Source organism: Urocitellus parryii, chromosome 1, assembly GCF_045843805.1.
Source record: "Urocitellus parryii isolate mUroPar1 chromosome 1, mUroPar1.hap1, whole genome shotgun sequence".
Taxonomy (NCBI): Eukaryota; Metazoa; Chordata; class Mammalia; order Rodentia; family Sciuridae; genus Urocitellus; species Urocitellus parryii.
The window spans coordinates 155881975-155909936 of record NC_135531.1 but is presented as its reverse complement, the minus strand read 5'-3'; the positions used below and the strand labels follow the sequence as shown (position 1 = coordinate 155909936).

At 38.3% G+C, this 27962-nt stretch overlaps 1 protein-coding gene across 2 annotated transcripts; it reads left to right on the top strand.

The window, feature by feature from the left end:
• Positions 1-114: 114 nt before the first annotated feature.
• LOC144256614 (arginine--tRNA ligase, cytoplasmic-like) lies at positions 115-27755 on the top strand. 2 transcript variants are annotated; one of them, XR_013344170.1, is made up of 14 exons: positions 115-190; positions 1875-2007; positions 5916-6104; positions 7534-7642; positions 8442-8542; positions 8995-9113; positions 10442-10562; positions 12678-12807; positions 14114-14218; positions 16620-16798; positions 17270-17379; positions 19746-19851; positions 22106-22256; positions 25297-27755. XR_013344170.1 is itself a non-coding variant. In XM_077801948.1 (13 exons), the coding sequence occupies exons 3-13, from the start codon at positions 5952-5954 to the stop codon at positions 22106-22108; spliced, it is 1236 nt and encodes a 411-aa protein (XP_077658074.1). In that variant the 5' UTR covers positions 115-190; positions 1875-2007; positions 5916-5951; the 3' UTR covers positions 22109-22603. The 2 variants fall into 2 exon arrangements, 1 of the variants encoding a protein (XP_077658074.1); XM_077801948.1 differs by lacking the exon at positions 25297-27755 and having other exon boundaries at positions 22106-22603.
• Positions 27756-27962: the final 207 nt, after the last annotated feature.

The following is a 27962-nucleotide window of genomic DNA, read 5'->3' as shown; positions in this document are numbered from 1 at the left end:
ATCGCCTGGGTACCGCCAGGGGGCAGCAGAGATGACGGCCCTAGAACAACTCAAGCCCTGGGGACCAGGGGAGGGGTTTCCGCTTCCGGGCGCCCCTAGCTATTTCCGCTTCCGGCTACTTGGCTTGAAAGGCGCTGACGGTAGGATGGACGCTCTAGTGGCTCGGTGCTCGGCGCGGCTGCTGCAGCAGGTCTGTAAACTTGGGACCTCGGAGGGGAGGAAGCAGGCCCCGACTCCTGCCGGAGTGGCGCTAGTGGTGCGGCAGCGAGGCGGGGTCTCGGGTGTCTGACGCAGGAGTCCAACTCCCGAATCCCTGGCCTGCAATGCCAAGGCACATGCTTTCCCCGGTGACTGTTTTCTGTGGAAGAAGGAAGGGGTGGGAGAGGCGAAGACCTATCATTCCAAGGCTTGTGTGACCGTGACATTCTGAGACGTGGCCGGCCTTGCACTCCCGGACCTCCGCGGTCCCTCCACCCCACGCACCTGTGCCGCCTTAGGGCACGCGCGGGGCGGGGCAGGCCGGCTGCATCCGGCTGTGCGACTCTGCCTGGGTCCTCTAACAAGCAAGAGGATTCCTGAGAGGGTCCATACGTGGTTCATATTAATAAGCTGGAGTTTGCTTTCTGCCTTCAGCATTCGTAGGGGGAAAAAAGTCACAAGTTATAAAAGCGAAAGTAGGTCCTGCTTTATTAGCTTTTATGTCCAGGTGAGAAGAGGCGATAAGAGAATCGTTACCGGTTCTCTCCTATTACAGGAACTGCTTTATGCTGATTCAGCAATCACAGAGTACAGGTTGGTCAGGGAAATGGATAAGCTCCTTGATGTTCTGAGCCATATGTTTATTGCTTTGGGGACATAGGGCTGCTTCACTGGTTTGTGATAAGATTCATAAAGATAATTTCTTAGAAGTGCCCAGCACCTGGAACAGTGTATGCTCATTTATGCCAAATTTTTTTTGGAGGGGGGGTGTAGCTTTCCTTGGTATCTCTTCTGAAATTTCAGGTGCGAACTCTTCCCCTGGATTTTGCAGTTAACTTAGAAGTTTTTTTCATTCTGAATTTTGCTTTAGTTTTTGGAGTTAATGTACAAAGTTAATGTACAAAGCCTGGCCTAGGACTCAAGTCACTGAAAATACAAGCAAAAATGGGAAAATTACTTAGTCCCGGAAAGGATAAAAGGTGACACATGAGCTATTGCGAATTTGACCGAAGGTGTCTTGCAGTGCTTGGAATCAAATGATACCAGGAAAGTGCACCAGATCCCCAGTTGAGGGCAAGGTGGCCGCAGGGCAGGTGTTTGGGTTTAAGAGTATCAAGTCATAAAACTTAGAAACAGAGGCAGGTGGATCAGAAAGTTAGCTAATACTCTAACAGGGTGGTTTGTTGAGATGAAGAAGGAACTAGGGATGGGGCTTATTCCATTCTTTCCTTTTGAGGTACTGGGATTGAACCAAAGGTCTCATGCACACTTAGACAAGAACTCTACTACTGAGCTGCATCCACAGCCCTTATTTTTCATTTTGAGCCAGGGTATTGTCTTGCTAAATTTCCCAGACTGGCCTTGAACTTGTGTTCTTCCTGCCTGAGTGTCCTGAATAGGTAGGATTACAGGTGTGAGCCATTGCACTCCTCTTATACCATTATATTCTTGAGTATTCCTGGTTCTCCTAAAGTACACACTTAGTTTTATCAAGGATAATATGCAGGAGTTTCAGAGAAGGGAAAATCACAATTTGTCAAAGAGAAAATCCATTCTCATCATCTCTGCCTTGTCTTGTGTAGAAGGGAAATGAGGAAGTAAGTTTATGGTCCAATTTACTAGATTGTGGAAACCATCCATCAAGCTGGACTGAAAAATTACCCTTCCTTTTATAGGAAAAGGAGATTGTCTCTAACTGCTGAAATTGACCGGTTGAAAAACTCTGGCTATTTAGAAGCTTCTCCAAATTTGGAACAGTTGAGAGAAGAAAATTTAAAGTTGAAGTATCGACTGAATATTCTTCGAAAGGTGAGTACTCTGGGTGTTTTGTTGTTGTTGTTTTGTGTGTGTGTGTTTTTAAGATTTTTATTACTGAAGATTCTGTAAGTGTACCCTATGGAAATCAGATAAGGGAAAATAGAAATCTTGTGCTTTTCTCTGCATTAGCCAAGCTAGAACTTGGTGCTTATAATAAAGAAGTTGATATGGTCATACCCTTCTAGGACCCTTCAGAATGTTTCACCATACAAATGTTTAGGTAGCTTAAAGATTTAAGTATGGTTGAGATGTTTCTTTCAACAGCTTATGACTGTTCGTTGTTTGTTTGTTTGTTTTTAATAAAAACATGTTTGGTTTTGAAGTCTCTGCCACTATCATAAAGGAGATATTTTAAAATATACCCACATACCTTCTCTACCCCGAGTTGGTTTTTTACAATTTAATTTTTATGTTTTCAACATGATTTGGGTGTTTTCCCACTTAATATTTCAATTTTTTTTTCCATGAATCTTGTGTTCTGTTTATTTAATGGCCTCCTAACCTAACAATGATTATCAGTTTTTAAACAAAAAAAAGCTTGTTTCAAGTTTTTGGCCTGCTTTCCAGGTTTCCTGATGACACATCCTAGAGTATGGAGTATGACCTCATTCTGTAATTGTTTTCCTATATGTGGGTATTGGTTTCAGACCAGCTGCATGGGCTTTACATCTTTTTTTTTTTCCCCCGAAGAGGATTGTGCCTACTCACTTTATACTCTGCCTGCCCAATTCCTGTGGTCTTTTATTGCTGTGCTTGAAAGAGCTTTGTCCTTGAATCTTCTCAAATCACATATTACTTTTTCATGGAATCCTCTCCTACAAAAAATTCTTTCTGTGTTTATCTGTTCTGTGTTTATTTACACTGAATTCTCTTATATTTTTAATTAAATATTGTGTGCTAAAGTAAGGGAAAATATTCAAAAGTCAGTCTGTATTCTAATGCACATCTCTAACAAATTAGCACTGATGTGCAGATGGGAGAATGCTTGCAGTGGTTCACATCAGCTAAGCAAGGTACACAACACAACTGGAAAGAGCAAGCCGCAGAGGAATACAGTACTCTGTGTGATAACCATTCACCCTGCCTGATTCACTTGGCCACATGCTGTACCTTGAAGCATTTATGGGAGGGATGGGAGGCACTTTATCCTTGTTATCTCATTAACTTAGCACTAGCCTTGGTTTTCCTCATGCCTGCTTCCATTGAGCTGTCAGTATCATTTTTTAAGATAAAGTCTTATATGTAGTATTTATTTACTAGTTATTATGGGTATCTTTCCCACTGACTAGTTTAAGATTGTTATGATAGTGCTATTGATGGATCACACAGATTTTGAGTAATCTGCTTTTAATCTTAATTTCCTCAAAAATTCTTATTTTAGGATGTAATTTTTTACGTAATATGAAGTTTTTCAGAATGCTCATTTCAAGTTATAAGAAATGTTCCTAGCATGTGATATTTGTTACATTCATTGAGTTTACCATTTTGAAGGAGAAAAAAATTTGGACATGTGAAACAAAGTGTTACATTTATTTTAATCAGATATTTTTATGGTTGCTGAAATCAGTGGTTATTATGTATGTTTTATATATGTACACACCTTTAGAATATGCATGTATACCAATACCCCTATCTTTTAAAATATTTACATTAATTATAGTAGATTTGGGGTCTTAAGAGCATAACTAAATAACTTAGTGGTTTCCATAGGAAATCTTTAGATTGTGAAAAGCATGTCTTTCTTTTTTTAAAGATCTTTCATAGTGGGTAGTTAACTATTGATCAACCAAAATTTCAAAATCAGATCTTTTTGTGAATTTAAAAATATTTTGCCAGGCATAGTGATGCATGCCTGTAATCCCAGAGTCTTGGGAAGCTAAGTAGGAGGATCCCAAGTTCAAAGCCAGGCTCAGCAATGGCAAGGTGCTTTGCAACTCAGTGAGACCCTGTCTCTAAATAAACCCAAAATAGGACTGGGAGTGTTCAGTGGTTGAGTGCCCCTGAGTTCAATCCCTGGTGTGTGTGTGTGTGTGTAATTTCTTCTTAGGGTAGAGAGAGGGTGATGAGAATATGTAGAACTCACACTCTTCCATTCCAGTACTCCATCTGAATCTTGGCTTTGAAGTTTATTCTTATCTTTGACAAATTATTTAATTTCTTGTTCACATATAAATAATAATAGTAAACTCATTGTTGTTGTGTAGATGGAGTAAGATAACAAAGCACTTAGCTCAGATTTTTATATAAAAGCTTATAGTCTGTTGTTACCATTACTCTTTCACACTTTGTGCATGGGTGTGTGTGTGTGAAAGAGAGAGGTGCAATGTATAACATTAGGGATTGAATTCACAGCCTCTCTTCTAGGGAAGTGTTCTACATCCCTAGCCCTTTTATTTTTATTGAGACAGGTCTAAATAAATTATATAGAGTAGCCTTGAACTTGAACTTGTGATCCTCCTGCTTTAGCTTCCTGAGTAATTGGGATTACAGTCTTGCCCTGACCTCTGTAGATAATTTGATTAACATAAGTGTTTCCATTTGTATTTTATGTGTTCATTCACATGTGTGGGAGGCAGGTGCTGGAGATTGAACACAGGGCCTTGCATAAACATGGTGGGCAAACAAGTAAGGTTTGTATTTGTGAGGTCCATCCCCATTGCCTTTTTTTCTTTTTCTTTTTTTGCTATGTGATCACACTATGTTGCCCAAGCTGGCATTGGACTCCAGGACTTCATCCTTCTGCTTCAGCCCCATTAGTAGATGGGACTATGGGGACATACCATATGCCAGGTTATTCACTATTCTTTCCCTCAGTACTGAGGATTGAACCCAGGAGAACTCCACTGCTAAGCTACACCCCCAACCCTTTTTATTTTATTTTGTTTTGAGACAGGGTCTCACTAAATTGTCCAGGCCTCGAACTCACAATCCTCCTGCCTGCATCCCAAGGTGCTGGGTTTACAAGTATGCACTACCACACCCAGCTTGCTTTTTTTTTTTTTTTTTTTGATAACCTCTTATATGTCAGGTCCTAGCATTGCTAGTTACCAGGGATAGAGCCATAAATTAGACACCTGCATCCAGGAGTATAATGGTGGAAATGGATAATTTTGTGAAGGTGTAAGTGCAATGATAGAGGTAATTATGTGCTATCTTAAATAGGAAGTAAAGATAGAGCCAACATGGGTATTATTTATAGTAAGACAAAACTGCCTGTTTTTTTTTTTTTTAAAGAGAGAGTGAGAGGGGGAGAGAGAATTTTAATACTTTTATTTTTTTATTTATCGGTGGACACAACATCTTTGTATGTGGTGCTGAGGATCGAACCCGGGCCGCGTGTATGGTAGGCGAGCGCGCTACCACTTGAGCCACATCCCCAGCCCAAAACTGCCTGTTTTTGTGGAATTTAATGAAATTTTTTTCCCTTTTATGCCTTGAAGAAATCAGCATTTTGATGGAAATAATATATTTTGTGTGTGTAGTTTTTGACCTGTGAGTTTCACTTCCAGTGTTTGATGTGAAGTGATTCAGCACTGGCTTTAATACTTCTATTTACTCAGAGTTTTGGAGATGCTGAGATTCAGCCCTTTTTGCCTCCCAGTTTCTTTTTTCAGGGGAAGAAGAGGTCATGCTAGAGATTGAACCAAGGCCTTGCACATGTTAGGCAGTTGCTATACCACTGAGCTATGCCCCCATCCCCAGGTCCTTCCCAGTTTCTGATAAAACAAATGTAAAAACTAAGGTCTCATGTCTAAGCATGTCTTGGGAGTCCTGGGATGGGCTTGTCCTACTCCATGTCTCAGCAGATCTCATGTAGGAGACATATGAAAGTTCCTGACAGTATTTGGGGAAATTGTATGATGATATTTTGTTGATACATTTCCATTCTTTTCCTGCAGAGTCTTCAGGCAGAGAGGAACAAACCAACTAAAAATATGATTAACATCAATAGCCGTCTACAAGAAGTCTTTGGTTGTGCCATTAAGGCCGCATATCCAGACCTGGAAAATCCTCCTCTGATAGTGACACCAAGTCAGCAGCCCAAGTTTGGGGACTATCAGTGTAATAGTGCCATGGGCATTTCTCAGGTGATGTGTTATTATGACTCACTCTGGGTGATTTGATTCTTTTAGGTATGGTCGTCATTACCATTTACGTGAATCATAGCAGGTTGTTGTATCCATAACGAAAAAGACACTTCCCACATTAAAAGTTTGAAAAACTTGAGCTGGGCATGGCGGCACACACCTATAATCCCATCGGCTCAGGAGGCTAACCCGGGAGGATCACAAGTTCGTGGCTGGCCTCAGCAACTTAGTGAGGACCTTTGTCAAATTTTAAAAAGGCTGGGAATGTGGCTCAGAGTTAAACACTCCTGGGTTCAATCCCTAATTCCAAAAGAAAAGTTTAACCTATTCCTAATGTTCTTTAAAAAAATTAAAAGCACAAATTTGAATTTTCAGTTTTATTTTTTTATTGTCATTAATAAGGAGCAGTGTTTGGTACTGTTTTGCTCTGGTTTTTCCTGTTATATCCAGGATTGCTGAGTATATTTAATGACTGTTTGAAAGTAATTAATAAAGTTAGCCAATTGCTGGTGCCTAGCATGGTGGTGCAGGCCTATAATCTCAGTGACTTGGCAGACTGAGGCAGGAGGAATTACAAGCCCAACTCCAGCCTCAGCATCTTAGCAAGACCCTCAACAACGTAGTGAGGCCCTGTCTCAAAATGAAAAGGATTGGGATGTAACTAGGTGGTAAATTGCCCCTGGGTTTGATCTCAACTACCAAAAGAAAGACAATTAATACCTAGCATTCCATCAAATATTTGGCACAGTGGTGGTATCTTTGACTTAGGCTTATGTGTTATATTTTTAAACAGAATTCCCCCTCCTTTGTTTTTGTAGTACTAGGGATTGAATCCAAGAGTTCTGTACCTCTGAACTGCATCCACAGCCCTTTTTAAAATTTTGAGACAAGGTCGTAAGTTGTCCCAACTGGTCTTGAACTTGGAATTTTCCTGCCACAGTCTCCTGAGTGGGATTATAGACATGTGCCATCAGCCTGACCTAGTTTCCTATTTTGAATAATTATATTACCTAATGTGTCTCTGGTTTATTACACCAGGCTTGTTGTAACTTTCGGCTTTCTGTATTTGTTGTTGTTGAATATGAAACGCTTACTCTAACAAGTCCACACCTTTTTCTGAGAGTGCTATTTATTACTCAAGTCTGAATACTGCACACTTTCGTGACTTGACCATCAGAAATATAAATATGCTAGCATCAGGCTTCATAACTATAGACTTATACACACATACGTGGACCTTTTTAAAGAAGATATAACTTATTTTGAAGTGGAGATCATGTGGTTTTGCTGCTCTTCTATTCTCTTGGCATTATTGATACTTTCTGCATGTGATGAGTCTTTTTGCAAAGTACATCTCATGTTTTGTCTCTTATGCATTTCCAAGTAATTTGCTAAAACCTGTTGTGTAACTTTTTATATTGTATTATAGATGCTCAAAACCAAGGAACAGAAAGTTAATCCAAGAGAAATTGCCGAAAACATTACTAGACACCTGCCAAACAATGAATGTATTGAAAAAGTTGAAATTGCTGGTCCTGGTATGATACAAATTTATCCTTATAATAATTGTATTGATGATAAATTCTTTCTGAAATTGGGCAGGGGGGAAGAGCGAGAGAGGGAAAACAGTTAAAGTTTACACATTGAGGCTGGGCATGCTCTCTGGTCCAGAGAGCACTTAGTTAGCATTTGGGAGGCCCTAAGTTCAGTCCCAGCACCACCTGGAAAAAAAAAGGAACACTTATACACTGAACAAGATGGGAAAGCACCTTGGTTACAAGTTAAGATGCTGAAGTTTTTGTCTAGACTTCACTACTAACTGCCTGATCTTGGGTGAGTTAGTTTTTTTCTCTCTGTGGTTCAGTTTTTATCGGCAGTAAGAGAATAGACAATGGCAAAAGATTCTCTTTTCTAGGTTGGGGTTGTGGCTCAGCAGTCGTGTGTTTGCCTAGCACATGCAAGGCCCTGGGTTCAATCCTTAGCACCACATACAAATAAATAAAATGTATTTGTCCAACTACAACTAAAAATAAAATATCAAAAAAGAAATCCTCTTTTCTATCAAGAGATGAACAAATTATCTGCTGAAGGTGGAAAGGTCCTGAATTAAGTAGGAAGCTCTCAGGAGAGGGTGAAGATTTGAAATAGATACTGAGACTAGAAGTCACAAGAGGGCTTTAGTGAAAATATTAGGTGATATTGGAATCCTGAAATGTTTTACCAAAGCCTGATGAACTTTCTGAAGGCAACATAAGTGAAATTGGGAAAAATTCTTGGGAGTGACCAGTCATTCAAGATGGGAGACTATCTGAAATTTTTTCTTCCACTGTTTATTAGGTTTTATTAATGTCCATCTAAGAAAGGATTTTGTATCAGAACAGTTGACCAATCTTCTGGTGAATGGAGTTCAGCTACCTCCCCTTGAAGAGAGGAAAAAGGTATATGTACAGTCTTCTGTTGATGTAATATCTTAGAAGTTCATGAAGAGTGCTATAACTAGGAATGACTTTCATTTTTTTATTGACACTTAATCATTAATATTTGATTACAAATGTTATTGTTTCTAATGGAATGTACTTGCTCTTATTTAATGTAATTGTGAAGTAGTATTTCTAATTAGCCTTAAGTTTTTTGAACTTCTCTTTTTTTTAAACTTCATAAGCTTTTAAAGTAGCTACCTGATACAAATGCAGGCAATACTAAAATAGTAATTTATATAAATAAATTCTGATTCTTTTTCAGTTAAAACTATATAAGTAGATTCAACAGAAAGTCTAGCATAGTTGAATCATAACCCAGACTGATGTTTAGGTCTGAGTTTATTATTAAATGTTAGTCTGTTAACAGAATAAAATGCTTATACTCCTTTTTTTTTTCTCATACATCTCAGGTTATAGTTGACTTTTCCTCTCCCAATATAGCTAAAGAAATGCATGTAGGCCACCTTAGGTCAACTATCATAGAGAGTACGAGCCGCCTCTTCGAATTTGCAGGCTATGATGTGTTAAGGTATGTGTTTTTGCCTGTGGAATTTCAAATTTTCTTCTCCCCTGGGCGCCCCCGCCCTCTTCACACCAAGTGTTTGGGATTGAACCGAGATCCTCACACTTGATAGCCAAAGTAAGTGTCCTACCACTGAGCTATATCCCCAGCTCTGGAAATTTCTATAGAAAATGATACATCATAGTTGAGAAAACAATCCTTTGATTAAATTAATGTTTGTAAAGCTTAATTCTGCTTTACAATCACCAATTAAGCTTTTTAATGTATCCTGGACATCTCCTTTGAACTGTTTTTACTTGTTACAATTTTTAAGACTCCGGGTTAAACTAGGATGAACCTCCTCCATGCACTCATTCTGCAGATATTTCTATTTTTGGTATGTGGGTTTGAACTGGGGACACTCGACCACTGAGCCACATCCTTAGCCCTGTTTTGTATTTTATTTAGAGACAATGTCTCACTGAGTTGCTTAGTGCCTCGCTTTTGCTGAGGCTGGCTTTGAACTTGGAATCCTCCTGCCTCAGCCTCCTAAGCTGTTGGGGAGCTGAGGTTGGCTTGCAGATATTTAAGTACAGTGGAAGCCATTGGAGAACAACCAGAGTTTAATTAGATTACTCTGGGCTGGGTGCACACACCTGTAATCCCAGCAGCTCAGGAGGCTGAGGCAGGAAGATTGCAAGTTCAAAGCCAGCCTCAGCAACAGCAAGGTGCTAGGGCAACTCAATGAGACTTGTCTCTAAATAAAATACAAAATAGGGCTGGGAATGTGGCTCAGTGGTCAAGTGCACCCAAGTTCAATGCCCGGTGCTCCCTGGCCCCCCCCCCCACACACACACACAAAAAGAATACTCTGGCTACCATGAGGCAAATAAGGGAAACCAATGATAAATGAGTATCTCATTATCCTAATCATCTACTTGAGTGGATCTGATGGAAGAATTTTGTCCATTGTTATTTAGGAACCATTGGTCTAACTTACATTAAACAACTCATTGAAAGTTAAAATTTTTATAATACTGTGAGAATAACCGACATTGATTCAACTATGATTGTCCTAATTCACTAAACAGATTGCAGTCCACTGATAAGAATTCTGCAAATCTTGGTGACCTGCTATCTTCAGCTTGTGACTAGGTTTACAAAGTTAAAAGTAACCAACAAAGGCTTTGCTTTTGATGTTTGCAGTCCACTTGAGGAAGTAATCAAGTCAATAGTTATTACTACATGTCATGTGCTACCTCTTAAATGTTATCGTTTCTCATGGAATGTACTTGTTCTTATTTAAACATCTTTGTCATTTTGTAAATTATTTTATATTTTCTGATTGGTATTAGGTTAAACCATGTAGGAGATTGGGGGACCCAGTTTGGCATGCTCATTGCTCACCTGCAGGATAAATTTCCAGATTATCTGACAGTCTCACCTCCTATTGGGGATCTTCAGGCTTTTTATAAGGTTTGATACCATTTATCTGATATATTTGTATCTGTCACTTGTCATAATTATCCATTTTCCTTGGGAAGTTCGAAATAATATTTGAAATGACTGGAGCTTAATGGGGTTAAAAGTCATGGTTTCACCCATACAGAAGTGACCCTCTTGAACTCAAATTACTTAACATGTAAACATGCAAGAAACATAAACATGTAAAGTACTTAACAGACATGTATACGTACGCTGGCCCAGCCATAACAGTATTTACAGATGAAAATGAAAGCTGCTTGACTGAGTTCACCTACTTGAAAAACTTGATTCCTGGATCCTTTGTTCTGTTTTTGTAGTTTTTGGGACTGAACACAGGGGCACTATATCACTGAGCTACATGCCTATCTGGATTTTAATTTTTTTTTTTTTTTTTTAATTTTGAGTCTTGTTCAGATGCCCAGTCTTATGGAAAATTTAAATCCTGCTGCCTCAACCTGTTAAATAGCCAAGATCATAGATAGGCATCCACACCCATGCCAGCCACTGCACTTTGTTTTTGTAAAAATTGTACAGTGCCGCAGGATCCATTGCATTTGGTTCTGTGCATAGAAAAAAGCTGTTCACCCCTTAACATCATCTTTGTGTTTTGGTGTTGTTAAAAACTAAATTGTAGCACATTATCTATTAAGTGAATATGTTCATTTTTTTTTTTTTTTTTTTTTGCAATACTGGAGATTGATCTCACCATCACTCTACCGTTAAGCTATGTCCCCAGCCTCCAACCACCCCCTGCGTTTTTTTTGTAAGACAGGTTTTCTCTGAGTTGAATTCGGACTCAAATTTGGCATCCTTTTGCCTCAGACTCCCAAATATATGGGATTATAAGCACACGCCACCAAGCTGTGCAGGGGGCTGTTAATGAAAGTCCATTTTAAATGTTTAAAACATTTTGAGGGGCTGGAGTTGTGGCTCAGTGGTAGAGCACTTGCCTACTATGTGTAAGGCACTGGGTTCAATTCTCAGCACTGCATATAAATAATGAATAAAATAAAGGCCTATCAACATCTAAAAAATAATATTGAGTATTTTAAAAATACTAAGTATATATGAAAGCTTTTAGAAGACAGATTTACACATCATCCATAATTTTAAAAGACCCACAGTGGTCACCTTTCTTTGATTTCCTTGACTAATTCATACACATTTATATCATTTATCATATTTTTGTGCTTATTTAACATTGTACATTTTTGTATATTGCTTTGACATAACTACACATTACTTTGTTGGATTGGTGTAACAAACTTTACAATATTGCCCTAAAGTCCCCAAAATAAGATTGCTTTGTTGAAAAGTAAATGTTTGTAGAGTTCATTTCTTTTGGTATTTTTTAATGAAAATAAGCAAAATGTTTATTGATATGAAACTGCTACAATAAAATTATTTGGGGTTCTCATTTTTTAATATAATGAGGCAGACCTGTTAATACAAGAAATTCTTTGTAATCCATTGCTAAAATTTATAAACTGCAGTAAGGAAAAGTGACTTTCAGTGTTTCTTGAAACATAGGTATAGATTAGCAAAAAAAAAAAAAAAAAAAAAAAATCTGGAATTATACACCAAAATAGTTTGAGATTGATTTTTGTCCTTCCCCTTCAGTAAGCTTCTATTGGCTTCTAAAATGAAACAATGAAAACAATTTTCTTTTTAATTGATAAAAATCACCATATCCAAGGTGGAGATTAAGGCACAGAAAATTCAGTCCTATGGGTTCACTACCTCTTTGAACACAAAAGTATTGTACCTCTTTGAACACAAAAGGCTTTTGTGGATTGGGAAAGTAGAACAAAAACTATAGTGATAGTTATATGTATTTTCAAGAAAATATTGAAAGAATACAGCTGCTTGTCATTTTAATCTGTAAGAGTATTCTTTTTCCTTTGGACAGAGCTGGGGTCTTTCCATAGGGCCCCATGCACAGAGCTATTGCCCTAGTGCCTGTGATAATGTAATTGACTTTTGGTAGAACATTTGTTCCATTGTTCTAAATTTTCACTTTTTCATGGTGTGTTTAGAAAAGCATAATTTTTTTATCTAGAAATACAGGATTGGATTCTTATACACCATGCTTTTATTAGAAAACAGGAGTCTAAGAAGAGGTTCGATACCGAGGAGGAATTTAAGAAGCGAGCATACCAATGTGTTGTTCTTCTCCAGAGTAAAAATCCAGATATTATAAAAGCTTGGAAGCTTATATGTGATGTGTCCCGTGAAGGTGAGTCTCTGAGCTTCATTCCTTCATCCTCAAGTACTATGATATAGTTTCCTTCAGTCTTTATTCAAATGGCTTCTTTTTCTGTGTTTTTCCTTACTGTTCTAGGCATTGAACCCAGGGGTACTATACCACTGAGCTGTATTCCCAGCCCTTTTTATTTTGAGACAGGGTCTCAATTGCTGAGACTAGCCATGAACTTGAGATCCTTCTCTGTTGCTGGGATTCAGGTGTATACCACCATGCCTGGCCTCCCTATGGATCTTGAATGACACTTCATAAATTTTTGAGAATGAGCTAATAGATATTTTCTTAAATATGTTTCTGAAGTAACTAAAAAGAAGACGGGCAGATGCAAACATGAGAATATAAAACTCAACCAGGGATATTATTCAATAAGAGTACTTACCTAGCATGCATAGTGCCCTATTTTGATCCCAGAACCACCAAAAAGAAAGAACGTTATGCCAGAGCTGTATAACACTGTGGAGTGGATTTATCCAGAATTGTGTAGGCCCAAAATGTAGAGTGTTTCACCAGTGTTTCCATGGTCTCCACTCATTTATAGTTGTAAGACAATTTCAAGTTTTCACACTTGACAGTAATTTTAAAGATTGCTAAAATAGTAAATGGATAAAATAGTCCATAGTCTCTAAGAAGGCTAATGACTGCTTAGAGACACTGGGTAATAAAATGTTTTATGATGCTACAGTAGGTAATCCTGTGTCACTGACACATGGGTATCAGACATGTGATACAGATTTAAAAAGAATTATAAGAAAATTCAGTAAATGTTTGCTGAGTAGAAAAATATTTTATTTACATTTTTTAAAGAATAAATTTTTAGGGTCAGGTGTGGTGGCCCATACCTGTAATCACAGCTACTGAGAATGCTGAGGCCATAGAAGTTACAGGTTCAGGGCCAGCCTGGGCAACTTGGCAAGACCATATCAAAATTAAAAATTAAAAGAACTGGGGGTGTAGTTCAGTGGTAAGGGCCCCTGGTTTAGTCCCCAGTACCACACACCAAAAAAAAAAAATGAATTTTTGAAATGATATATTTGATTGATGTTGATGATCTATTAGTGGGCGGCAGGAAGGCTAGTGCTACAGATTGTGCCTCACATTGCTAAACATTTGATTTGCCAATGAGCTGCAACCCTAGTCCTAGCATTTTAACAATTGTCTTAACTAAATGTATGACACACATGGGTTTCTTGTTTACGTATGTGTCAAATAATTTTATCGTGCTGTAAGGTGCATGGTTCCTGTTTTTATTCATTTTCCTTTGTGGCATTTTCTCCCCTAGAATTTAATAAAATCTATGATGCATTGGACATCTCCTTGATAGAGAGAGGAGAATCTTTCTATCAAGATAGGATGAATGCTGTTGTAAAGGAATTTGAAGATAAAGGTAGGCACTATACTTGTGGGGGAAAAAAAATTTTTTTTAGCCAAGCAAGGTGGTGCACACACGTGTAATCCCTGCAGGAAGATTATGAGTTCAAAGCCAGCCTCAACAATGTTGAGGCGCTAAGTAACTCAGTGAGACCCTTTCTGTAAATAAAATTCAAAATGGGGATGTGGTTGTTTCCCCGAGTTCAACCCCTGGTACAGGGGAGGGGCATATTTTTAAAAATTTTTCAAAGATAGTAAATTCTCTCTACTTTTGCCTAATTCCCAAGACCTAGCACTTGTCAGCCATCTTCAACGATTATGAATGCTGCCTTCCCATACATACTTCTTACATCCTATTTCAGCTTTCAATTACTTTGGTATGTGTCTCTGAAAGTTTTAGAAGAAGGGACTTTCCTATCACAGCATGAAAGTGAATGATTCCTCCCATCCCAAGCAGCCTCTCCCCTTTTGAGACAGGACGTTAAGTTGGCTGAGGCTAGCCTCGCCTCCAAGGTAGCTGGAATGAGAAATTAGAGTCGTGTGCCACTAGCATAGCTTCATAATTTCTTAATAGCATTAGAGTTCACATTTCCTAAGGTAAATAATTTTTTTAATCATTAGTTTGAGTCTGCCCATGATGTTATGTATGTTACAATCTAGAAATTCATGGGTTTCCCCCTTGCCCATTTTTACTTCTTTTACTGTTGAATAAACTGGACCTACCTGTCCTATAGAATTTCTTATGTTGCATAATTCCTGTGTCTATATTTTCTGTGTATTTTTAAGGCAAATGATCTACAACTGAGCAGTATCCCCAGCCCATTTTTATTTTGAGACAGAGTCTTACTAGTTGCCCAGGCTGGCCTACAACTGGAAATCCTCCTGCATAAGCCTCCAAATATGAGATTATTTTCCAAAAATTTGGATTCAGTTTTACGTTTGCTTTTTTGCTTCCTGATTTTTTTTTTTTTGCATAAATGAAAACAATTTCTGGTTCACTGTTTTTGTGATACTAATTTAGTGTGATTAGTTATCAGCCTGATCTATCCCTTAAGTTTCCTATCAGACTTTTCCCTGGTGGTTTTGGCTGCTGTTAATTTTTTTTTTTTTTGTCACCTGGGATTCTTTTTGTATAACTTTTTCACATAATTAAGACGATCAAAAGAAGTGCTTGTTTTTTTTTATTAGTTGTGAGAATGTTTATTTCATAAATACAATGAGTTTGACTTATTATTGCAAATGAAGCTTTTACAGTATCTAAAAGATACATATTTTTTCAGTCCGTTGCCGTAATTGTCCTTTGTAATAGTAGCCCCCCTCATGTTTTTCCTCATGGTAGTCTGATAGTTGATGTGCTCTGGTACAATATTCCAGGCTCATTCACAGATTTCCTGTCCTGGATCTGCAGTCAGCCACATCTCCAAGGAAAGCTGGTTCCTTAAATGGGAAAATGGTAATTATTAATCAGAGCCTGGAACCATTACTTTTAAAATAAGTGTGATTGGGGTTTGTTTTTGCTACTGCTGGGGATTGAACCCTGGGCCTTGCCCATGTTAGGCAAGTGCTCTACCACTAGCCCTAATGATTTTTATTGATGAGAAAATGGGCACAGAGAAGTTAGGAACTTCCCAAGGTAACATAGCTAATACATGATGAATCAGATTCAAACCTAGGCAGTTTGTCTTCAGAGCCTTTATTTTTTTAATGTGGTGCTGAGGATCGAACCCGTGTCCTGCCCATGCTAGGCGAGCGCTCTACCGCTGAGCCACAATCCCAGTGCCTATGTTTTAAACCACTGATTTTACTTTATACTTTCTTAGTTTAGGAAACTAAACCTGGGTAATTATTTACTGCATTATTGCTGCAAAGGTTAAATTTAAGACTTGCATATCTGGCACATAGTGGCACTTAAATATAGGTGATATTATCATCATGTTCTTTCCTGTCTCTTCCTAAAACCAAGACTCTTGCATTTTTCATCATGAATATATAATTCATTTTTTCTGCTTCTCATTCCAAAAGCTAAATCCAACTGTTTGATCACATTATAAAATGTCTGTATAGGAATAGCATGTGGCTCTAGTTTGGGAGACTTTCATGCCTTTGGCCTGCACAGCGAGTGAGTTCCAGTTACATATCCTAAGAAGGGCTTGGGAGCCAAGTGTAGAGTGAGTCCAGAAAACTACTCTATCTGACCTGTACTGTGACAGCACCCTGCACTCCCAGATAGCCTTGACCTTAGCCATTTTCCAAGGCTTCTAGTAGGTCATGATAAGACAAAAATTTTGTGGTTTTCGCAGCTAAGAAATATTTTCTAAAATATTCATAGACTAGTTAGCTAGTCCTCAAAATGACCAAGATTCCAGTACCTTCAGAGCTCTTTTAGCATTATTAGTGACGTTTGTTTTTTCCCCTAGGCTTTGTGCAAGTAGATGATGGCAGGAAGATTGTGTTTGTCCCAGGGTGCTCCATACCATTAACCATAGTGAAATCCGATGGAGGTTACACCTATGATACGTCTGACCTGGCTGCTATTAAACAAAGACTATTTGAGGAAAAGGCAGATATGATTATCTATGTTGTAGACAATGGACAAGTAAGTTTGTAGTTTTGTCTGTTTTTACATTGTTGGTCTGGAGGTAGACAATATGGTGAGGTTGTATTTGGGGAATATTTACAGTTGTTCAGTGCTAAGATCGGGAACATCAGTATATTGTGGGAAAAGGAACAGTTTTCCAGGTGTTCTCTAAAGAAAAGGTGATGTCTTTGAACCTCAGCAGTTGGTCTTAATAGGGATGGGGTTTAAATTAAAATTTAATTGAAGTTACTGTGTGTAAACTTACCTTTAATTCATTTGCTTTTAAAACTTTGTGGAAAGTATGGTAACAGCTTTGCTCTTACTGTTTCTCACATAATGAGTAAAAGAAACACTTTTAATATAACATGCCACAAAACTTGAATGACTTGTGTTTTATAGGCATCTTCTAGGCATAAAAGCCTTAATAAGCCCTTTTTAAAAAAATTATTAGAAAACTAGCAGGTAACACTCTTTTTCTACTTTTTATAGTCTATGCACTTACAGGCAATATTTGCTGCTGCTCAGATGATTGGTTGGTATGACCCTAAAGTAACTCGAGTGTCCCATGCTGGATTTGGTGTGGTACTTGGGGAAGACAAGTAAGTCTGGGAAACCTGAAGTTGGTAATAATATACTGATTCACCAATTTCTCTGGAAGAGGCCCTGGTTGTTAATTTTTGATAACATATTAGGTAATTCAGTTTTTTAGTCTGTACATTATAAATTCAGCCGAGCCATTCTGTATATTCTCATCACTGCCAGAGGATAGTCTCAAAGGGGACATATGTATGAAGTCAACTGAAAAGGAAATTCGAGACTTAAATCTGTGAGAACAGAAATCCATAATCTGTTAAGTTCTAAAATCTATAGTGGTACCTTTTCAGAATTCAGAAAAATTATGCAAAAACTCAGTCTAGAGATTTTGTAAATGTCTTTTCCTTCACAGTTGCACACTTGGTAAAAGCTTGATTCAGTTGAGGTTTGATTCACTGCTTTTGTTCTTTAGCCATCTCAAAAATGTTATTAAAGCCTACATGTTAATAATGTCTTATCATTTTTTAATTCTTCACATTTGTCTCTATAAAAAGGTAAATACACTTAGGTATTTTATTTATATGTGAAATTCATCAGTCCAAAGGCACAAAACTTTTCATATTTTAAAACTTTAACACTCAGTAGTATTTTAGGATCACTTGCCATTTAAACAGCACTTCTTAAAAACTGATATTTAATAATGCCTAGATATTAACATCACACAGGTGGTAATGCTTCTGAAAACCACAAGAGGTGACTGGATTTGGCTGGAGAGTGGTCAAAAGCCCTGATGTGAGCATATGAAAGACAAGTTAGTTTGTCCACAGATATTATTTTGGTAGAGATTTTATAGCAGTCAGTGAATTTGTTGGAAATATTGTATTACATTTTTGTGGAATCAAGACACTGGATCCTATGGTCCTGAGAGTGCTTAAACCAGGGAATCTTATTTCCTGAACTGTTTTCTGATACATGTTTAGGTGGTATTTATTTCATTTATCATGTATGGCTGAGGTATCCTAAATCAGTTTGTTTGTTTCTACTCTCTGCATGATTTTTTTAAAAAAGCTAGGATACTATAATTTAAATAATAGCTAAATGCAGCTCACTGTATTTTAAATATGTTAAAATGCTCAGATTCTGTTTTAATATTTAGGACATAATTTATCTTTTTATCTCCTATTCCTTGGACACCTTTTTATTGAGCACCTGCTTCACATGGTATTTCACGTTATGTACAGGAAGATATATATACATGCCAGGGCCCACTGTAGGATTTGAAAATTCTAAAGTGGGTGTTTGTCATCTGTGTTTTTAAAAGCTTTGTTGGTATTCAAATATGCATCCCTCCTTGTCACAAAAATGGAAGACAGTTGAGAGGAGGGAATAATGGATGGGACCAGATGTTGCAAAGTAGACAGAGTAGGAAGCCTTCCTCAGCATTTTGTTGAACATTTAGGAGATTTGGCAGGCTGGGGGTATAACTCAGTGGAGGAGCACTTTTACCCAGCATGTGTGAGGCCCTGGGTTCAATTGCCGGTTGTTGAGGGTGGGAATTGAATAAAGAAAAATATCAATGAAGATGATAAAGGCAAATAGAGCCTTTGTAAATCAAGCTGTAAAAATAAGAGGCACTATCACATTTGGTACGCTTTTTGTTGTATAGAAAAATATGCTTTTGTATGTTATATTTGAACTTTTTAAAAAAGTACTTGATGTCATGCAAACTTCTGTTTAACAGGTAAAATCCAGTTTTCTCAGTTGCCATTATCATTGCTAGTCGGTACTTACTTGTGCCCCATCCAGGGAGATTTCTAATTTCAGTATGTCTGAATGGGGCCCTAGAATCCTTTTGTCATAAAACTCTCAAAAATATAGTTGGGTTGTGACTCAGTGGGTTGTGACTCAGTGGCACCGCACTTGCTTTACACATGTGAGGCACTGGGTTTGATCCTCACAGCACCACAGCAAAATGAAGATATTGTACCCAAGTATAACTAAAAAGAAATGTTGAAAAAAAGCAGTTGGGTTTGAGAACCACTAAATAAGATCAATTACTATATAGAAAAATATAAGTAATTCTAGAAGCAAACATATGTTTGACTAATTTTCCTAAAAGGTTAAAACTACCAAGCAAAATGTCGTATTCCAGGAAAATGCATAAATTAAGTCTTTTTACTTTTCCTTTTAGGAAACCGAAGGTAGACCACTGTTAGGGCTAACCCATAGGGTGCTTTGAGCTGGGGGCTGGAGGTGACACACGTACAAACAGTTGTCTTTTGCCACCCTCCCTAATTGCCATGTGGAGTGGGGCACTGTTACCTTAGCATAGAGACTGATTTCAAACAGGCCCCTCAAGCTTTCAGTTTGAATATTTCTAATTAAAAGGTCCTTTTCAAATTCATTAAGTTGTGACTTCTAAATTTTTTAGGAAGAAGTTTAAAACACGGTCAGGGGAAACAGTACGCCTCATAGACCTTCTGGAAGAAGGACTCAAACGGTCTATGGACAAATTAAAAGAAAAAGAGAGGGACAAGGTAATCCAAGGCCTTTTTTGTTTAATGTATGTTGTGCGTTATATATAATTTTTTTCCTTTGATACTAGGGATTGAACTCTGAGCTATATTTCTAGTCCTTTGAATTTTTCAAGACAGGGTCTTGCTAAGTTGCCAAGACTGGTCTTGAACTTGCATCCTCCTGCCTCAGCCTTCTGAATCTCTGGGATTACAGGCGTGTGCCACGCTGTCGTTTTTTCCATTTTTGAGGAAAATTACAAGGAGTCAGTCCAACTAGGTCAGGCTTATATTGCTCAGATTTTAGTGCATAATGAATTCATGAATTGTACTGAGCATTTGTTGTGAAAGTATTGTTCTTGGCTATTACCAAAGGTCATGGCTTTTTCCTTCTTTGTTAAAAGGCAGCAGAGCTACGATGTCACATTAACTGTTTTAAGTGGTTATACATGATAGAATGCATTTGTGCACTTTGATATACATAGGTGGAGTATAATTCTCATTATACATATTGTAGAATCACATCAGTGATGCATATACATAAGGTGGTAATGTCTGTTTCAATATACTATCCTTCCTATCCCCATATCCTCTCCCTTCTATTTAAGGTAACTGTTCTTCACCCCGCCGTTGAGTTAGCATCCACATATCAGAGAAAACATTCAACCTTTGTGTGTGTGTGGGGGGATTGGCTTACTTAGCATGTTCTCCAACTCCATCCATTTACTGGCAATTGCCATTACTCATTCTTTTTTAAACTGAGAAAATATGGATATACACAAGGGAATATTACTTTCTCCATTCATCTATTGAAGGACATCTAGGTTGGTTCCATAGTTTATAGCATCTCAATTCACAGTAGCTAAACATTGACATGGCTGTGTCACTATAGTATGCTGCTTTTGAGTCCTTTGGGTATAGACTGAGGAGTGGGATAGCTGGGTCAAATGGTGGTTCCATTTTGAATTTTCTGAAGAATTTCCATAGTAGTTGCACCAATTTGCAGTCCCACCAGCAATGTATGAGTGTGCCTTTTCCCTCACATCCTCACCATTTATTGTTGCTTTTATTTTTTTTATTAGTTGTTCAAAACATTACAAAGTTCTTGACATATCAAATTTCATACATTTGATTCAAGCAGATTATGAACTCCCATTTTTACCCTATATACATAATGCAGATTCACATCGGTTACACATCCACTTTTTTACCTACTGCCATACTAGTGTATGTTGTATTCTGCCTTTCCTAACCTCTACTATCCCCCTCCCCCATCTACTGTAATTCATTTGGTTTTTTTCCCCCTTTCCCCTCACTTCCTCTTATATGTAATTTTGTATAACAATGAGTGTCTCCTTCCTTTACCATTCAATTTCCCTTCTCTCTCTTTCCCTCCCCCCTCTCATCCCTGATGATACTCTCATTTGAGTTTTTAATTTGGGTTATAGTTTCCTTCATTTCTAATATTGTTTGATTTTTTTTTATAATCTCCTGATAAAGATGCTTATTTGCTTGTGTATTTCATTATCAATGAGTTCTTTCAATGTTTGAATTTGCTGTCTCATATCCTAAGATTCCATTCCATCTGTCTAAGGTATTCTTTGAGTTCTTTATTTGGCCATTTTTCTGATGCCTCTAGGTCCTCCTGAATATTTAGGCTGTCCTGCATTGTTTGTACTCCTTTTCTTCCTTGCTTTTTCATGCTGCTTATGTTACTTCTTGCTCTGTTTGACTGCTAAGTTACTGTTTACTCCTGTAAATTTATTTGGTTTTGTGTGTCTCTGGGGTCTCTTTTGTGATGGGAGACTATGACTAGAGATGTTGAGTTTTGTTGCACTTTAGTGTAGATTCATTCGTTTCCTAAACTGTGTACGGATTCTGATGGCATATAGAGGTCTGCGGTTTGGTCTTGGGACTTACATTTAGGTCAAATGATGTGATGGTATTGAGGTTGGTATCTTTTGGCAACCTTGGAAGGTTGCTCTACTGACGAGGGATATTAACAGGAGAATGGTCTGGAGTATTTGGGGGAAGTTAAGGTCTTGATAGCACTATATAATGTCCCGGAACATTGACCTATACACATTTAGTACATTGCACATAAATAGCGTCGTATTGCTTGGGAGGAAAGGTATTAGAAGGGAAGAAGTCACTAAAGTGAATGAGAGTAAACAGAATTCAAGGAAAGGGGAATAAGGAAATGAAAAAAAAATACAGAATAAAAAAAAGTGATAAATAAAAAAATGCAGTCTTATAGTTCAATTAACTTCTCTTCCAGTAGGTGGAGCTGTGCCCACAGGGCCAAGCTTCTCTCAGTGCGTGGGAACCAATCACTGAAAAACTCTGGCTATTTAGAAGCTTCTCCAAATTTGGAACAGTTGAGAGAAGAAAATTTAAAGTTGAAGTATCGACTGAATATTCTTCGAAAGGTGAGTACTCTGGGTGTTTTGTTGTTGTTGTTTTGTGTGTGTGTGTTTTTAAGATTTTTATTACTGAAGATTCTGTAAGTGTACCCTATGGAAATCAGATAAGGGAAAATAGAAATCTTGTGCTTTTCCCTGCATTAGCCAAGCTAGAACTTGGTGCTTATAATAAAGAAGTTGATATGGTCATACCCTTCTAGGACCCTTCAGAATGTTTCACCATACAAATGTTTAGGTAGCTTAAAGATTTAAGTATGGTTGAGATGTTTCTTTCAACAGCTTATGACTGTTCGTTGTTTGTTTGTTTGTTTTTAATAAAAACATGTTTGGTTTTGAAGTCTCTGCCACTATCATAAAGGAGATATTTTAAAATATACCCACATACCTTCTCTACCCCGAGTTGGTTTTTTACAATTTAATTTTTATGTTTTCAACATGATTTGGGTGTTTTCCCACTTAATATTTCAATTTTTTTTTCCATGAATCTTGTGTTCTGTTTATTTAATGGCCTCCTAACCTAACAATGATTATCAGTTTTTAAACAAAAAAAAGCTTGTTTCAAGTTTTTGGCCTGCTTTCCAGGTTTCCTGATGACACATCCTAGAGTATGGAGTATGACCTCATTCTGTAATTGTTTTCCTATATGTGGGTATTGGTTTCAGACCAGCTGCATGGGCTTTACATCTTTTTTTTTTCCCCCGAAGAGGATTGTGCCTACTCACTTTATACTCTGCCTGCCCAATTCCTGTGGTCTTTTATTGCTGTGCTTGAAAGAGCTTTGTCCTTGAATCTTCTCAAATCACATATTACTTTTTCATGGAATCCTCTCCTACAAAAAATTCTTTCTGTGTTTATCTGTTCTGTGTTTATTTACACTGAATTCTCTTATATTTTTAATTAAATATTGTGTGCTAAAGTAAGGGAAAATATTCAAAAGTCAGTCTGTATTCTAATGCACATCTCTAACAAATTAGCACTGATGTGCAGATGGGAGAATGCTTGCAGTGGTTCACATCAGCTAAGCAAGGTACACAACACAACTGGAAAGAGCAAGCCACAGAGGAATACAGTACTCTGTGTGATAACCATTCACCCTGCCTGATTCACTTGGCCACATGCTGTACCTTGAAGCATTTATGGGAGGGATGGGAGGCACTTTATCCTTGTTATCTCATTAACTTAGCACTAGCCTTGGTTTTCCTCATGCCTGCTTCCATTGAGCTGTCAGTATCATTTTTTAAGATAAAGTCTTATATGTAGTATTTATTTACTAGTTATTATGGGTATCTTTCCCACTGACTAGTTTAAGATTGTTATGATAGTGCTATTGATGGATCACACAGATTTTGAGTAATCTGCTTTTAATCTTAATTTCCTCAAAAATTCTTATTTTAGGATGTAATTTTTTACGTAATATGAAGTTTTTCAGAATGCTCATTTCAAGTTATAAGAAATGTTCCTAGCATGTGATATTTGTTACATTCATTGAGTTTACCATTTTGAAGGAGAAAAAAATTTGGACATGTGAAACAAAGTGTTACATTTATTTTAATCAGATATTTTTATGGTTGCTGAAATCAGTGGTTATTATGTATGTTTTATATATGTACACACCTTTAGAATATGCATGTATACCAATACCCCTATCTTTTAAAATATTTACATTAATTATAGTAGATTTGGGGTCTTAAGAGCATAACTAAATAACTTAGTGGTTTCCATAGGAAATCTTTAGATTGTGAAAAGCATGTCTTTCTTTTTTTAAAGATCTTTCATAGTGGGTAGTTAACTATTGATCAACCAAAATTTCAAAATCAGATCTTTTTGTGAATTTAAAAATATTTTGCCAGGCATAGTGATGCATGCCTGTAATCCCAGAGTCTTGGGAAGCTAAGTAGGAGGATCCCAAGTTCAAAGCCAGGCTCAGCAATGGCAAGGTGCTTTGCAACTCAGTGAGACCCTGTCTCTAAATAAACCCAAAATAGGACTGGGAGTGTTCAGTGGTTGAGTGCCCCTGAGTTCAATCCCTGGTGTGTGTGTGTGTGTGTAATTTCTTCTTAGGGTAGAGAGAGGGTGATGAGAATATGTAGAACTCACACTCTCCATTCCAGTACTCCATCTGAATCTTGGCTTTGAAGTTTATTCTTATCTTTGACAAATTATTTAATTTCTTGTTCACATATAAATAATAATAGTAAACTCATTGTTGTTGTGTAGATGGAGTAAGATAACAAAGCACTTAGCTCAGATTTTTATATAAAAGCTTATAGTCTGTTGTTACCATTACTCTTTCACACTTTGTGCATGGGTGTGTGTGTGTGAAAGAGAGAGGTGCAATGTATAACATTAGGGATTGAATTCACAGCCTCTCTTCTAGGGAAGTGTTCTACATCCCTAGCCCTTTTATTTTTATTGAGACAGGTCTAAATAAATTATATAGAGTAGCCTTGAACTTGAACTTGTGATCCTCCTGCTTTAGCTTCCTGAGTAATTGGGATTACAGTCTTGCCCTGACCTCTGTAGATAATTTGATTAACATAAGTGTTTCCATTTGTATTTTATGTGTTCATTCACATGTGTGGGAGGCAGGTGCTGGAGATTGAACACAGGGCCTTGCATAAACATGGTGGGCAAACAAGTAAGGTTTGTATTTGTGAGGTCCATCCCCATTGCCTTTTTTTCTTTTTCTTTTTTTGCTATGTGATCACACTATGTTGCCCAAGCTGGCATTGGACTCCAGGACTTCATCCTTCTGCTTCAGCCCCATTAGTAGATGGGACTATGGGGACATACCATATGCCAGGTTATTCACTATTCTTTCCCTCAGTACTGAGGATTGAACCCAGGAGAACTCCACTGCTAAGCTACACCCCCAACCCTTTTTATTTTATTTTGTTTTGAGACAGGGTCTCACTAAATTGTCCAGGCCTCGAACTCACAATCCTCCTGCCTGCATCCCAAGGTGCTGGGTTTACAAGTATGCACTACCACACCTAGCTTGCTTTTTTTTTTTTTTTTTTTTTTTTGATAACCTCTTATATGTCAGGTCCTAGGAGGGAAGGATGAGAGCCATTTCCACCAGCTGCTCCCACCTCCTCATGGTCTTCATGTTTTATGGGACAGTGGCCATGGTGTACACTGACCCTAAGAGCAACTTTGTTTCAAAGAACGGCAAGTTTTTCACCTTTTTCTACACTGTGGTCACACCCCTGTTGAACCCTCTCATTTACACCCTGAAGAACAAAGAGGTACAGGACGCTTGGCTGAGACAGCTGGGAAAGTGGGCAAGCCCATGAAAAAGCAAACAGTGGAGGATTTGAATCAAAAGGGAAGTTTATTAATGACATGCACACAGTCTCATAAACAGAGTCTCTCTGCTAATGAGGTGTAAACCATTTTGCAAACATACTCTTTATATTGTAAACTACAATGGATCACGTGATTTCTGTTTAAGGTGAAAAATCTGTGGCCATTTAGTTAGAGCTAGTAAGTTTAAGGCTAGATAGTATTTGCATTGGGTGCTGTTAATGTTGATCTCCTTCTTAAAGATGAGATACTGAAAACTTTAGGGTATAATGTAAGTTATAAGGTTGAAACTCTGCTGCCTCAGATCCACATTATAGTACGAGAAGCCACATGAACAACATGAAAAAACAAGTGAACAAAGTGTCCCAGAGAAAGAAACATGCTAGAAAAACAGAATCCATTGACGACACAGTGGAAGAAATATCAGAGAAGAAGTTCAGAATGTGCTCAGTTATGCTGATGTCAGAGGAAGTATGATGGAAAGAGTGAAATTAGAGACAAATTGCAAGAGGTAAAATATCACTTCAATAAAGAGAGATTATGAAATGAAATCAAACAGAAATTCTATAATCTTGAAAATAAAGTTGGCCACAAAGAGATGGTGGTATGAAACCATAAACAGAAATTCCAAGAATTATGGGACAATATGAAAAAAACAAAATGTAAGATCTACAAGTGTAAAATGAGGCATAGATATACAAATCAAAGGAATTCATGATCTTTTCAGTGAAATAATATCAGAAAATTACCCGAAACTGAGAAATACAATGGAAAGTAAAATACAAGAGACTTTCAGGATCCCCAAATGAATAAAATTACAACAGACCCACATGAATGCACAAATACGTAACATGGAGAATTAGGATGAAATTTTAAAGGCCATAAGAGAAAATTATGAGATTACCTAAAATCAGCCTAAAATCATGTAGCAGCCAGCCTAAAATCACGTAGAGATCTTTTTTCTGGGTTGCTGCAGAAGTCACTGCTGTGCTAGAGGTCTGCTCTCTGGGCAAGGCCTGTTACCTCTGAGGTGAATTCCTTTGCTAACTCTGAGGTACCTGCTCCTGAATAGGAAGTGTCCTATCAATCAACCGCTGCCTGCACTGCAAATGCCATTGCTGTCTCTGAATCCGCTGCCACAAGCCATTCTAAGATCACCTAGAGATCTTTTTTCTGGGTTGTCACTGATGTCACTACCATGCTGGATGTCTCCTCTCTGGGCAAGGCCTCAGTTACCTCTGAGGTGAATTCCTTTGCTAACCCCAAGGTAGCTGCTGCTGAACCGGAAGTGTCCTGTCAATCAACCGCCGCCTGCACAGCAACTGACATTGGTGTCTCTGATTCTGCTGCAGGCAGTTTAAGATCACCTAGAGATCTTTTTTCTGGGTTGCCTCAGAAGTCACTGCCATGCTGGAGGTCTGCTCTCTGGGCAAGGCCTCAGTTACCTCTGAGGTGAATTTCTTTGCAAACACCAAGGTAGCTGCTGCTGAATAGGAAGTGTCCTGTCAATCAACCGCCGGCACTACAACTGCCATTGCTGTCTCTGATTCTGCTACAGCCAGCCTAAGATCTCGTCGAGATCTTTTTTCTGGCTTGCTACAGAAGTCACTGCCATGCTAGAGGTCTCCTCTCTGGGCAAGGCCGGTTACCTCTGAGGTGAATTCCTTTGCTAACTCTGAGGTAGCTGCTGCTAAACCTGAAGTGTCCTGTCAATCAACCGCTGCCTGCACCGCAACTGCCATTGCTGTCTCTGATTCTGCTGCAGCCAGTCTAAGATAACCTGGAGGTCTTCTTTCCCGGCTACCTCAGAAGATACTGCCGTGCTAGAGGTCTCCTCTCTGGGCAAGGCCTCAGGTACCTAGCAAGTGAATTCCTTTGTAATTCCGAGGTAGCTGCTGCTGAACTGGAAGTCTCCTGTCCTGTCAATCAACCACCTCAGACACCCAACAGCCATTGTGGTCTCTGATTCCGGTGCCTCCAGCCAGCCTAAGATTACCTGGAGGTCTTCTTTCTGGGCTGCCGCAGAAGTCACTGCCATGCTGGATATCTCCTCTCTGGGCAAGGCCTCAGTTACCTCTCAGGTGAATTCCTTTGCTAACCCCGAGGTAGCTGCTGCTGAACCGGAAGTGTCCTGTCAATCAACTGCCGCCTGCACCGCAACTGCCATTGCTGTCTCTGATTCTGCTACAGCCAGCCTAAGATCACGTCGAGATCTTTTTTCGGGGTTGCTACAGAAGTCACTGCCGTGCTAGAGGTCTCCTCTCTGGGCAAGGCCTGTTACCTCTGAGGTGAATTCCTTTGCTAACTCTGAGGTAGCTGCTGCTGAACAGGAAGTCTCCTGTCAATCATCTGCCACCAACACCGCAACCGCCATTGCTGTTTCTGAATCCTCTGCAGCCAGCCAGT